At 38.3% G+C, this 14,014-nt stretch overlaps 2 protein-coding genes across 2 annotated transcripts; one reads left to right on the top strand and one right to left on the bottom strand.

Moving 5' to 3' along the window:
- Positions 1-35: 35 nt before the first annotated feature.
- On the bottom strand, positions 36-1,847 carry LOC103333816 (methyl-CpG-binding domain-containing protein 4-like). The gene is made up of 2 exons (XM_008236706.3): positions 1,699-1,847; positions 36-790 (listed from the first exon to the last, which is right to left on the bottom strand). Exons 1-2 carry the CDS (start codon positions 1,816-1,818, stop codon positions 278-280), a joined length of 633 nt encoding a protein of 210 aa, XP_008234928.2. The 5' UTR covers positions 1,819-1,847; the 3' UTR covers positions 36-277.
- A 7,899-nt stretch (positions 1,848-9,746) lies between these two features.
- LOC103333817 (RING/U-box superfamily protein) lies at positions 9,747-13,865 on the top strand. The gene is made up of 3 exons (XM_008236707.3): positions 9,747-9,939; positions 10,547-12,630; positions 13,061-13,865. Exons 2-3 carry the CDS (start codon positions 10,606-10,608, stop codon positions 13,601-13,603), a joined length of 2,568 nt encoding a protein of 855 aa, XP_008234929.3. The 5' UTR covers positions 9,747-9,939; positions 10,547-10,605; the 3' UTR covers positions 13,604-13,865.
- The last annotated feature ends 149 nt before the right edge of the window (positions 13,866-14,014 follow it).

Genomic DNA, 14,014 nt, shown 5'->3' with positions numbered 1-14,014 from the left:
CCAATTACCAAAGAAAACAAAAAATACGATGGAAATTCAACCAATGCAACTACATGTATCATTTTTCCGAAATCGACCCAAGTTCAATCGATGTGAATAACATTGCAGCTCTCCTCAAATCGTCTTCATTAGTGAAGTGAACAAATAGAAATACAAAGAACGCGGCTGGAGCATCAAAATTCCAACATGATATCAGAACGGACAAACAGACATCATTTCCACACAAGGTAAAACCTCCCAACAGAATTTTCACCGGTGAGCTTTCAACATACACTACTCATACACTGCCCGTCTCCTCCTCATCCTTCGGAGGTCTCTTTTTTTTGTGGCTGCTACCAGAACCCTTTTTACCAACAATCTCAGGGATAGTGTCTTCCATAACCTTTGGGCTTGCAAAGTCGAAATCTGAAGCGGATATGCCTTCGTATATGGGATTTTCTTTTAAAAATGCTGCTATCTCATTTCGGGTTCTCACTTTCTTCCCCTTGGGTGTAATATAATAAGCATCCAGTTTGGAATAATCTTTTCTAAGCACCAAATGTCGCTTAAAACCTTCTGGGGTCTTCTGAAGGTCAGGCTTATCAATGGCCCAGGTCCTAGTGCTATTGTACTCAATATCGGCAGGATCATCACAAGATACACCAGGTTTTTTGTTGCAATAAAACGGTTCCTCACTCATTCTGCTTCTGATTTCCTCAAACTCTTCTTCTGAATTAATCACCCTCCATTTATGGCATTCGTCACACTGCGCAGCATATAGATCAATTGAACTTGTCCCTGTCTGTGGCTTCTGTCAAGAGAATCCAAATGGATTTAGCACATTCAATGATTTAGCCATCAAAATCAGAACCAAATTCAAACCCAACAAGAATTTGCAACTACTCATGCAGATTAAAGTCAAAATCCTATAAGAAGCAAACACACCAGATTGCATACAATTATATGAAGAAGAACAATATAGAAAGAAAGCGCAACTTTGTTCATTCAATTCACCCCAACTCCACTTCAATGCTACGCTAAGCCTCCCCGTATGAGCATGTAATCCATCTCATTGTGGGATAATCATAGTCACTCCAGACTTAACTTCTTAAAATTCTCTCTAAGCTAATTATTTTCAACAAAATTTGAGTAGTAAAAACAACATCTTATATGCTATTAAAGTCATCAAGAACCACATTTAACACCAGCTAACACACGAAATTATGAGCATGCTTTGAAAAATTCAAAATTTATTTGAACTGAATCTAAGGTTGTATTGTCCCTCTTCGCTAATTATGATTAAGGTCAAAGAGCAATAAATCCCCTGCTACTTATCCAAGACAAAACTGAAAAAGCATGAATGTACCAAAAGGGGCATCATATTGCTGATCACTTGCCATGAAACTCAAGACGAGCATTTAACGCCAGGCTAACATACAAGATAGTGAACATGCAAGCTTCAGCTATTTTTTTTCTGAAAAATAAAAATTTAAGAATTATTTCAAACTCAATCTAAACTTAGGCTTTACAATTTTATTTTCGCTAAATGCTATCAAGGTGAAGGCTTTCCAGATTTACTTATCAACGCAAAAATAATTTGAATTGGATTAAAGAGCAGCAAATCAAATCCTCTAGCACTTATCCTTGATTGAAACACTGGAAACCCAATTTCAATGAGATATTGAGGAAAATATTGGATCAAACAGATTCTATTCGTACCTTGGACGACGTTCTAGGGGTTCTTTGGCTGTCCATTAAGCTTTTTCTGTTCCTGGAAAATTCTCTCTCTCTTTCCTTCCTGCCAAACAGCCGGAGGAGGAGGAGGAGGATAATCAGCATATATGCTCAATGCGTATCTCCATTTATATTTGTACCAAACGACGTCGTTACCTTCAAATGTCTGGATCTTATATTAAAAGAATAATTAAATTAAGTATGAAATCGCATCTTTGTTTTTTGATAAACAAAATATCACCACAACGATTTTAAAATACATGAAAATGGTTTTAAATTTTTATTTTTATTTTTAAGTTTTATTATCCAACAAAAAAAATTAAAAGTTTTATTTACTATTATTCATATCCTTATTTCACAATCACTTTCTATCTTTCTTTTCTCAATAGTCTCTAGAACTAAAGTTTTATTTAATATACCAATAATGTTGTATGTTTTACAATTCTGATTATAAATAAATAAAATAAGTCTACAAACACTCCAAAAACCAACAAAATAATCAGTTTTCTATTTTATCTAGGAATAGGAGTTGGATTCCCTTAATTCTCTAGTTGGGGAATACTAGTAACCTTCTCTCTAACCTTCTCCTTTGAACCTTCTTCTTTTTTTGCTTAACATGTATCATTCTCTTTATACTTAAAACAATGTCATTAATATATTATACAAGTTAACTTTTGTTTTCCAAGTTTACCCTTATTAAATGTATTCAATTTATCCACACAAAATTTCACAACTTTCTTACCATCTTATTAATTTTTTTTTAAACGTCAATTATTTTTTTAAAGAAAATGTCTGCTTTTTTCAAAAAAGAGGAAATGTCCGTTTTTTATAACACAAAGGACTTTTTTGTTTCTATCTAAACCCTTTGTGTGTTTGTTTTTTTTTTAAAAAAAAAAACCAGACATTTCCTCTTAAAAGCACATATTTTCTTTTTTAAAAAATATATTTGATGTTAGAAAAAAATTAATAAGATGGTAAGAAAGCTGTGAATTTTTTTTTGGATAAATTGAATACATTTAATAAAGGTAAACTTGGAAAGCAAAAGTTAGCTTGTATAATATATTAATGACATTGTTTTAAGTGTAAGAGAAAGACACATGTCAAGCAAAAAAGGGAGAATGTTCAAAGGAGAATGTTAGAGAGAAGGTTATCAGCATTCCTCTTATTGAGTTACTGCCTTTTGTTCTTTTTCATGGGTAATTAATGCAATTTAATTCTAGCATCTCTACTTATATGCAATGAAAATTAGCAAAAGGAACTCACCTTTTTACTTTCTAAGAGCATCTCCAAGGGAGATGTCAAATACCAAACATCAAATTTAAATTTGATGGATGATGTGGCAATTTGACATTTATACAGTTTTACACTCCACTCGATATGTCAAATAAATAATTATTGTAACAGTCAAACCATTTAAGATAAAGAAGAAAAATAATATAAAAAGGAAAATAATAAATAAAAGTAACAACCAACTATCTTTAAAAATAATAAAATATTCATTTGACATCTTGCTTTTGGGTGTCAAAAATAACATCTCAACCTCCAGCCTTTATTCCACATTAGCTTTGACACATCGGTTGGAGTGATGTGAGATGTTATTTCTAGCCGTTAAATGTCCATGTGGCACTTTTGACACATCGGTTGGAGATCCTCTAAGAGCATCTCTAAGGGAGATGTCAAATACCAAACATTAAATTTAAATTTGATAGCTGATGTGGCAATTTCATATCTTACACAGCTTTACACTCCACCAAATACGTCAAATTAAATTATTATTTTATTACATTTTAGTGTTGATTTATTTTTAATTAAAAAGAAAAGAAAAGAAAAAATAATAAAATATTCATTTGACATCTTGTTTTTGAGATGTCAAAAATAGCATCTCAACCTCCAGCCTTCATTCCACATCAGCTTTGACATATCGGTGGGAATGATGTGAGATGTTATTTCTAGCTGTTAAATGTCTATGTGGTACGTTTGACATATCGGTTGCAGATGCTCTAAATTTTTCTTTGTGTGGATTCCTATAGGGGATAAGATCAGACTCTATGTGCTTAAATTTGGGGTGTGAGTGACATGTTATAAATCCATTTTATTTATGAACCTACAAAAACTCCTATACCTACCTTTTATTACTCAACAATGCACTAGAACTACTCACCGTATGATTTAGCCTTAAATTGGGTCAGTTGCATATACCTAATGATGAAATTAAATGTTTTGGAGTCCTCTGCTATTACTACAATTAGTGTGCAAATCCAAGCCATCCATTAAAGTGAAGTCAAGTCGGGATATTGATTGAATGGTTGAGATTAGTGCATCTCAAGAATTGAAGTTGAATTAAATTAAACAGGTAGGAGGGAAATTGGGCCAAGACGGCAAGTGCAAAGCAGGACCAGTTTTTATTTGGCTATGTGGTTTCTTTATGTGTAAAACCATCCCGCCCAACCCAAGAGTGAGTCAGTGAGGCGCAAACAAAGCAGCAGGCAGGCACTGAAGAGGCTTCACGCATTGCTCTCTCATAGCAGAATGGGAGCCATTGCCCCCACAGCAGCAAGTTATTTCATACAGTTTTCTACGAAAATATTGTGCACAAATGGAACGCTTAGCATGTTCTCGTATATCTCGCTTCTCCCTCACACATTTCTCTTTGCTAAGGACAAACCACAACAAAACAACTGATTAAGCACTTCAAAGCACATCTGCTTTGCTAATACAGATAAACTTGATCTGCTTCAGTGCCTAGCCTAATACAGGCAGCCCAAATGTTTGAATAAGACCCCCAGCACACATATGACAGTGCCACAATTCACAAATACCACAGGGTCAGAAAAATTACAAAAGCAAATTCATGCATTTGTGTGGGGAAAGCTTTTTAAAACACTAAATTAAGATACCAATATATCACAGTGACTCGAAGCAATCTATCAACCAGAACCCGAAGGAACTAGGATGCTAATTAACTAACTTGTAGACCTTGCAGCCGAGGGCTTCGTCGCAGTGGAAGCTGCCATTGTGAGTGCCAACTCGCTTAGCTGGAGTAGCGGTAGCCATGAGAGAGAGCGAGAAAGGTGAAGGCGCAGTGGTGGTGGCTCGGAAGACGAATGGTAGCGTGTGCTTAAACCCTCACTTTCCACTTTTAACACGTTGGTCCCTGTCATTTCAAGTTGGTCAATTTAGTCGTGGAGGGGCAGTTCAGTCCACAAACAGCAAAGTCTGCGTGCTTAGGTCTGCGTTTAACGGCAGTCAGCCGAGTATACGGGCCATGCATGCAGTGCTGGGTATCTAACAAGATTTTCAAGCTCTGCATCTTCAAAAATGATTGTCCAGGAAGATAGTATACTTGTCTGCATTTGTCTTTTTCGGATGGTGATTGTTTTATGGAGGGTAGGGAATTCATCATTTTAGTATGTTGTTGTAGGGCCTCCCTCTGATGACGTTGGCAAGTTATTGCTCACTGTAACTGGTTCTGCCATGAACGCATGTTTTCTTTTCTTGAGAGAATTGTCTGCTTGGTTTGCACTGGCAGAAACTGAATGAAATAGATTGGGATCAACGTCAGTTTGCTTATTTCATGTGTTTTAATTGTTTTTCTCTGTAAAGAAAGAAATGCACCACATGTTTTCTTCCCAAGACTAGTGAAAGGAAATGAATGCAGAAATTACTCATGAACAATGGCTTTCGGGTGGGCGGGCATGATTTCCTATGAGGAAGTTTTTCAAGGAGTTTGGCAAGGAATTAGCATCAGGAAGCTATAAGAATGTACTATTTTCAGCGGAGGTTTCTGATGATCAGGTAGTGTTCGAAAAATCGGCCTAGGCGGGGACTAGGCGCTAGGCGGCCGCCTAGGCGGCCTGGGAGGGTCTGACCCAGAAAAAAAACGCCATTTTGGAATCTCCAAGGTCCGGGACGAGATGATGATGGTGGCTCAGATTTTGGGAGCTATAAGAATATACTATTTCCTGGAGAGGTTTCTGATGATCAGGCAGTGTTCGAAAAATCGGCCTGGGCCGGCGCCTAGGCGGCTTGGGCGGGTCTGACCCAGAAAAAAAGAACGCCATTTCCGAATCTCCAAGGTCAGGGACGAGATTATGATGGTGGTTCAGATTTTGGGGTGGCTAGATGAGGATTGAAGAAGATGAGAGGTCGCGGGGAGGGCTGGAAGACGGCTCGTGCTAGACTTGGGCCTCGGCTCGTGTTGATGAGAAAAACAGAAGGAGAGATGGGCTTTAAATTGGGCCTCTCTCTCAGTTACATCTTTAACTAACGTGAGTTCTATATATCAAATTTTGTTATCAATTTGAGCTCTTGGTTTCAGGTGAGAGAGTGAGAGAAAGAGAGAGATGTTTGATTGAAATCATACGTACACGGATTACACAGAGGCTCATGTCCCTGCAGTAATTTTCATAGCAGTTTTTTGTTGAAATGATGGAATACTATTGATTTACAGGATAATTTTGTTAATGCGGATCTTGTCATAAATCGTGCTAATTACGACTGGTGGTCCTTCCATGACATCAATGTTACTTCAGAGGGTATTCTTGGTGACACCCTTAGCAAGTTCAACATCTGGGGTCCCTACATAACATTTGTTCTTGCTGTTGGCGGCTTTATCAGACTTCAATGCTCTGACTTAAGAATGAGAATCCCCTATGAGAACCTTCCTTCCTGTGATAGGTAAGGCAACTTTGCTTTGGTCCTTCCTTCTAATCTTTCATTTTCCAAACCAAGTATCAATAAGAGTAATATTTTCCTGAAACTTATATGGCTCTTTTATTGTATAGGTTGATAGCCATTTGTGAGGATATGTATGCTGCAAGAGCAGAGTGTGAGCTTGGAGTTGAAGAGGTCCTTTATTGGACGCTGATGAAGATTTACAGGTCACCGCACATGCTGCTCGAAAACACAAAACCTGACTAGACATACTACCTCCAGTTGACAAGGACTCAACTAGGTTTAACATTGACATTAGGTTTGACTAACACCCATTATACATATCGGAAATTCAGATACTGATACCTAGTTATATTCGAAGAAATACAAAACAAAATTCTTTCGGCAGCCATGCAAAACTCCGGCAGCCAGAGGACCTCTGGTTTCCATGTATCCTTACGCACAGAGCTCAACATTTTTAGCATAGCTTTGCATAATCACAGAAGGGATAGTGGTTACATGTGCACATGTTGTATTTCAAGATGATTTTGATTTATCATGTATATAGTTCAATACAAGTTGGAGAAAAGCCATACAACAATATTATATTTTCCAGTAGATTTCTGTTCCTTTTCCTTCAAAAACACAGGATGTATAGGTATCAGTCGGACAAACCATGTCATGTCACCATTGTAATGACTTCACTTGAATATATTGTTGCCTTGCCACACCCCTCCCCCCTACTCAAACGGTTTGTGAAATGAAATATGCTTAAAACCAATTACCGAAGAAAACAAAAAATACGATGGAAATTCAACCAATGCAACTCTCTACAAGTATCATTTTTCCGAAATCGACCCAAGTTCAATCTATGTGAATGACATTGCGCGACTCTCCTCAAATCGTCTTCGTTAGTGAAGTGAACAAACAGAAATACAAAGAACACAAGTGCGGCTGGAGCATCAAAATTCCAACATGATATCAGTACGGACAAACATACATCATTTCCACACAAGACAAAACCTCCTAACAAAATTTTCACCTGTGATCTTTCAACATACACTACTCATACACTGCCCGTCTCCACCTCATCCTTCAGAGGTCTCATTTTTTTGTAGCTGCTACCAGAACCCTTTTTACCGACAATCTCAGGGATAGTGTCTTCCATAACCTTTGGGCTTGCAAAGTCGAAATCTGAAGCGGATATGCCTTCGTATATAGGATTTTCTTTTAAAAATGGTATCTGGGTTCTCACTTTTTTCCCCTTGGGTGTAATATAATAAGCATCCAGTTTGGAATAATCTTTTATGGAGGGTAGGGAATTCATCATTTTAGTATGTTGTTGTAGGGCCTCCCTTTGATGACATTGGCAAGTTATAGCTCACTGTAACTGGTTCTGCCATGAACGCATGTTTTTTTTTCTTGAGAGAATTGCCTGCTTGGTTGGCACTGGCAGAAACTGACTGAACTAGATTGGGATCAACGTCAGTTTGCTTATTTCAAGTGTTTTAATTGCTTTTCTCTGTCAAGAAAGAAATGCACCACATGTTTTCTTCCCTAGACTAGTGCAAGGAAATGAATGTAGAAATTATTCATGAACAATGGCTTTCGGGTGGGCGGGCATGATTTCCTATGAGGAAGTTTTTCAAGGATTTTAGGCAAGGAAGTAGCATCAGGAAGCTATAAGAATATACTATTTTCTGCGGAGGTTTCTGATGTTGAGGCAGTGTTTGAAAAATCGGCCTAGGCGGCGACTAGGAGCTAGGCGGCCTGGGTGATTTTGACCCCGAAAAAAAACGCCATTTTAGAATCTCCAAGGTCCGGGACGAGATGATGATGGTGGCTCAGATTTTGGGGTGGCGAGATGAGGATTGAAGAAGATGAATCATGATAGGTCGCAGGGAGGGGCTGGAGACGGCCCATGTTAGACTTGGGCCTGGGCTTTTGTTGATGGGAAAAACAAAGGAAGAGATGGGCTTTCAATTGGGCCTCGTATTAGAACACTAATAAAACCAAATGACCTAGTTAGACGGAAAGACTATATTGAGGTTTTAAAGTGAGGAGATTATTTGATGAGGTCAAATCTCACCATCAACAAATGTAAAGAAATCATGGGACTTAAATATTTTAAATGTTTTGACGGTCGGATCGGTCTCCTCACTTTAACTTCTCATTGTAGAAACTCCCCCTAGTTAGATATATTATTTTGATTAGGATTGGGCCTCAGAAAATAAAACATTAAATGAATTTTCCATTATGAAATCGCTAAAACAACCACTAATAAGTAACAAGTAACAAATAAATATTATACAAATATTTCTCCACCAAAAAAAAAAATTATATATATAAATAAACATTAAACGGTATACCAACATGTTGGATGTTTTACAATTCTGATTATAAATAAATTAAATAAGTCAACAAACACTCCATAAACCAACAAAATAATCAGTTCCCTATTTTAACTAGGAGTTGGATTCCCTTAATTTCAGTTATTGCCTTTTGTTCTTTTTCATGGGTAATAAATGCAATTTAATTCTAGCATATGGACTTATATGGATATGAAAATCAGCAAAAGGAACTCGCCTTTTTACTTTCTAAAATTGTCTTTGTGTGAATTGCTATAGGGGATAAAATCAGACTAATCTATGTGCTTAAATTTGGGTGTGGTGCCAACGGGTAGCTCAATACAAAATAGTATTGATTTGCATACCAAAAGTCTCAAGATTGAATCCCCACGACATTATAGTAGTGTGTGCGTATGTGTGAGAAATCTCTATCCTCTGTAGCTTAGACAATCACTTATACTAAAATAAAAAAAATTGGGTGTAGGTGTTTTATACATTGCTACGAAGGAAAATATCATACTAATCTATGTTAGATTTTGATAATTGATTGAACTAAATAAGTGCGACATGGGTAAACGTGAACTTCTTTGTAATCATTAATAAAATGTACACTTTTATCAACCGATATCGATACCAAAGCTCAGTATACAAGTGCAAAATGGATTATAAATCCATTTTATTTATTAACATACCAAAACTCCTATACCTACCTTTTATTACTCAACAATATACTAGAACTACTCACCCTATTTAGCCCTAAATTGGGTCAGTTGCATGTACCTAATGATGAAATTAAATGTTTTCAAGTCCTCTGCTATTACTACAATTAGTGTGCAAATCCAAGCCATCCATTAAAGTGAATTCAAGTGGGGATATTGATTGAATGGTTGAGATTAGTGCATCTCAAGAATTGAAGGTAGGAGGGAAAATGGTTTAAGGTCCCTAATCTTTGTATAAGTTGTCCTTATAAAGCCAAATTGGGCCAAGAGGCCAAGTGCAAAGCAGGGCCAGTTTTCATTTGCCTATGTGGCTTCCGTATATGTAAAACCATCCCCAAAACCCAAGAGTGAGCCAGTGAGGCGCAAACACAGCAGCAGGCTCTGAAGAAGCTTCACGCATTGCTCTCTCGTAGCAGAATGGGAGCCATTGCCCCTTAACTTTCTCCTCGCCATTAACGTTACGTCGAAGTTTTTATTGGCTTCACAGAAACCTCAGCTTTCGCCTGGTACGTCTCTATTTGATTGTGGGTATAAGAAAAAATTTAATATTTTTCTTCATTTGGGTTCGTTCTTATTTTTTGCTCTATCTATTTAAGATTTTGTAACCACGAGGATCAACTTTTGGTGGTTTTGTGAAATGGGCATCAACTTTCTGATGTTTTTGAAGCAATGGTTTGTCGGTGATGTCTTGGTATTTGAGCAGTTGGACTTGTGTGGCTGCATGCGTTATGGGCTATTTGCTGGTTTTAGCTAACTGGGTCTGGGTGCGCTTATAATCTGTTTGTTCTCCAGCTTTCATACATGGGCGTGTCTGCTTTTGAACAATTTAAGTGCTTTTTTAACAGGAGAGTGCTTATTGTGCCTATTTGCCCTCGTCTCTTAGTAGCTCAGTTATGAAATTTTCTAGTATTTCTTGTTAATTTCATTTGAAGAATGACGAATGCCTATCTTGTTGTTTATGATTACTTTCCTTGATAAGTCACAATTTTTTTGTTTACATATTGTATCTGCGAATGTTTGAGAATATGGCTTCCCTTTTGACAATGTTTGTTCGATCATTTCTGTAAAATTCTCACTTTTTGTTTTTTTTGTTTTTTTTGTTTTCGTGTATAGGGTTTACTGATTTAGAGTCGACTGGTGATATTGTGAAGTTAGTTCTTGTTGTTCATAGTATGAAAAAAATGGTCAATAGTGGTACTGCTAGCAACCAAGGGGAATCCTTAAGAAAAGGAAGTAAGAACAAGAGAAAATTAGTTGACCCTTCTCTGGAGAATACAACTGACCCCGGTTCTCCCCTAACTGTATTCCCTCAGTGCGAATTATCTCCAGAAATGTGTCCAAAATTGAGTGACAATGTGTCAGTGGATGCTGGGGTGGTTCAGCCCAAAGAAGAAATGGAAGCGGGAGCCTTTGAATGTACAGATTGGGATGATCCCATTGTGTGTCAGCTGGAAGAACTGTTGCTGTCTTATTTGCAAGCAATTTTCCAGAGTGCAGTTAAGCAGGTTGCTGAATGCGGGTACAGTGAGGAGGTTTCTGAAAAGGCTGTTTCCAGAGGCGGCCTTTATATTGGCAGTAAAGACCCTCTATCAAATATTGTTAATGATACTCTGGAATTTCTCAACAAAGGGAAGGGTTTTGATGCTTCAAGAGATAATGAGTTTGGTAATTTACAGCACCTGGTGGAGTACACAATGCTAGAAATGATCAGTGTGCTTAGGGAGGTGAGGCCATCCTTATCAGTTGCGGAAGCAATGTGGTGGCTGTTGATCTGTGACTTAAACATTTTGCAAGCCTGTACATCGGAAGGAGATCCATTAACTGCTATTGGTTTTGAAGAATCCTCAAGAGAGAGCTCCTCTGATTCTTCCTCTACCCAATTAAGATCAGAGGCAACTAGCTTTGAAACCATCCATCCAAATCCCAATCCCAACCAAGCAAATTCCTCAATGCCTCCACTCTCCCATGCTCAAGAGAGAGCTCCTCAAAACAATTCGACTGAAGCACTCAAATTTGGAAGTTTCCCTAACGTGCCCAACTCCAAACATTCTCATGCGCCTGGAGGGCTAACCCCTGAGAAAGACAGTTTGTCATCTATGCTTGATAGTCTTGAAAAATGCTTAGGCTTCACTGAGGAATATATGCAAAACAAATCTCAAACATGTACCTCTGAAGAAAAGTCAGGAGCCGTTCGAAAATGGCGCACCAAGAAAGAATTAGCAGCACTTCGGAGGAAGTCCTTCCATATGGAGAGAAATTACAGGGCTTATGGATCAAAAGGAGGCTTCAAGTCAGGGAAAGTCACAGTTGGTGGTTTCTTTGTGGAGAAGAGGATGAAGCCTCCGCCTGAACTTCCTGGAGCACGTACAACAGTTGGTTCCTCAAAGTCAAGTGCTCAAGGTGGAGCCACCATCCCTTCATCAGATGGAAGGCATCATGCTTCAACCTGTAGTCCATCTGCTTCACCTGCAACAGGTTGCTCATCAACAGTACCTGAAAAAGGTACCATATCTTCCTTGCCTTCTGCAGATACCAAGTTTTCCCAGAAATCTGGGTTGGAAGAGATATCTGGACCTAAGACCCCAGTTTGCACCTCCGAATCCCCCAAGATTCTTGATTACTGTGCTGGCATTCCATATGATAAGTCTCTAGGAAAGTATGTACCACAAGATGAGAAGGATGAGCTGATTTTGAAGCTAGTTCCTAGGCTGGAGGAGCTGCAGAATGAGCTACAAGGCTGGACTAAGTGGGCCAATGAGAAGGTAATGCAGGTTTCTCGTAGGCTTAGTAAGGAACTGCCCGAACTTAAAACACTGAGGCAAGAGAAGGAAGAAGCGGAGCAATTTAAGAAGGAGAAACAAATGTTGGAGGAGAACACCATGAAGAGGCTATCTGAGTTGGAGCATGCCTTGAACAATGCAACTGGCCAGGTTGAGAGAGCTAACTCTAATATCTGTAGGCTTGAGGTGGAGAATTCCACTCTGAAAAAGAAGTTGCTTGCTGCCAAAAAAATAGCTTTGGAGAAAGCAAGACGTCACCTGGATGCATTAGACCAAGAGCAGAGATCACTGAAAAGGGCCCAGGCATGGGAGGGGGAGATAAGCTCATTGCAGGAGAAGCTTGAAACAGAAAAGAAGAAGGTGGCTTCACTTCAACAGGATCTAGGCAAGGCAAAAAGTGTCCATCATCAAATCGAGGTATGCTTCTTCAACGTGGATGTAAAAGTTACCTTTCAGAAACAAGTTAAGTTGGATCGCTCGTGGGATACTGGTGAACAAGTCTTAAGTCCCTGGAAAAGGTCGTGGCCTTGTTTTTAAACAAAATCTTTGCTTGTGATGGGATCCTACTAAGTCAACAATTGTTCTCACTGAGCATAATAAGGAATCTTCTTTTTCCATGAATTGTTCACACGATTGTATACATAAAATTTCCACTTGAGCTTTGGCTCAAGCGATAAGGGGTGATGGGGTTGGGGATGGTTTAGTTATGACCTTAAAAACCAAAATTTAATAGACAGACAACACACATGTGATACTAGTTGGTACTATTCAAGTTTTTGCTGGTGTAAATTTATGGCCCAGTGATGTGCTGGTTGTTATTTCTTACTAATGATGATAAATTTTACAGGCTAGATGGAAACGGGAGAACACAGAAAATGAGAAACTACTTGCACATGCTAACTCCATAAGAAATGAAAGAGAACAGCGTGAATCTTTGGCAAAAGTGGAGGAGGATAGGATCAAACAGAAGGCAGAAAATGATATGCAGAAGTATATGGAAGACATCAAAGAACTCGAGAGCAAGTTATCTGAATTTCAATTGAAGTCTGACTCTTCAAGAATTGCTGCACTAAGAAGGGGAGCTGCTGGAAGCTTTGGAGGTTGCCTGTCAGACAGAAAAACTGTGATGGCAACAAAGGGAACCCAAAATTTTACCAGCATCAAGAGGGTAATGAATTCCGAGGACTATTTTGGGACTGGAAGTTTGAGACAGGACCGCGAGTGTGTGATGTGCCTATCTGAGGAGATGTCAGTGGTTTTCCTTCCGTGTGCACATCAGGTTGTTTGTGCAAAATGCAATGAGCTTCATAAGAAACAAGGAATGGAGGACTGCCCTTCTTGTAGGACCCCAATTCAACGAAGGATCAATGTGCAGTATGCTCATCCATAGTGTGTAAACCTTCTAGTGAGAATAGTGACTGGATAATGAGAGCAATCATTTGAATGGATCAATGGAGGAAACTTTAGTTAAATTCATTCCTACTATGGTGGATTTTGTTTTCTTTTATTTTCTGGGTCATACAGGTCATAGAGGTGGTTCACCCCCAAAAAGAAATAGACAGAGAAGAGTTTGTGGAGTCATAGTTGCCTTGTAAAGTGTAGGATGACCTTTTTACATAATATGAAATATGCCTTCTGCAATATTCCTTTAATTCTGGTTCTTTTCAACCTGGATTTTTCTTTTCTTAAAAAAGAACTAATGGTTAGACTATTCATACTCATATAAGTAAGAATTTTTATCTCCTAATGCTGCTGTATTTCACATCTTGTTGGACTGGACTGAATACTGATTGAGTGAGTG

The sequence above is a fragment of the Prunus mume genome, linkage group LG6, assembly GCF_029339155.1.
Source record: "Prunus mume cultivar Tortuosa linkage group LG6, ASM2933915v1, whole genome shotgun sequence".
NCBI classification, from domain to species: Eukaryota; Viridiplantae; Streptophyta; class Magnoliopsida; order Rosales; family Rosaceae; genus Prunus; species Prunus mume.
Note: the sequence above shows the minus strand (reverse complement) of the source record. Positions and strands in the feature narration are given on the sequence as shown.

Excerpts from the sequence above, each read along its gene's own strand:
- LOC103333816 (XM_008236706.3), bottom strand. The coding sequence starts at position 1,818 with ATGCTGATTATCCTCCTCCTCCTCCTCCGGCTGTTTGGCAGGAAGGAA. Across the intron at positions 791-1,698 it reads CCCCTAGAACGTCGTCCAAG|AAGCCACAGACAGGGACAAG; the intron begins GTACGAATAGAA and ends TTCTCTTGACAG.
- LOC103333817 (XM_008236707.3), top strand. The coding sequence starts at position 10,606 with ATGAAAAAAATGGTCAATAGTGGTACTGCTAGCAACCAAGGGGAATCC. Across the intron at positions 12,631-13,060 it reads GTGTCCATCATCAAATCGAG|GCTAGATGGAAACGGGAGAA; the intron begins GTATGCTTCTTC and ends TAAATTTTACAG.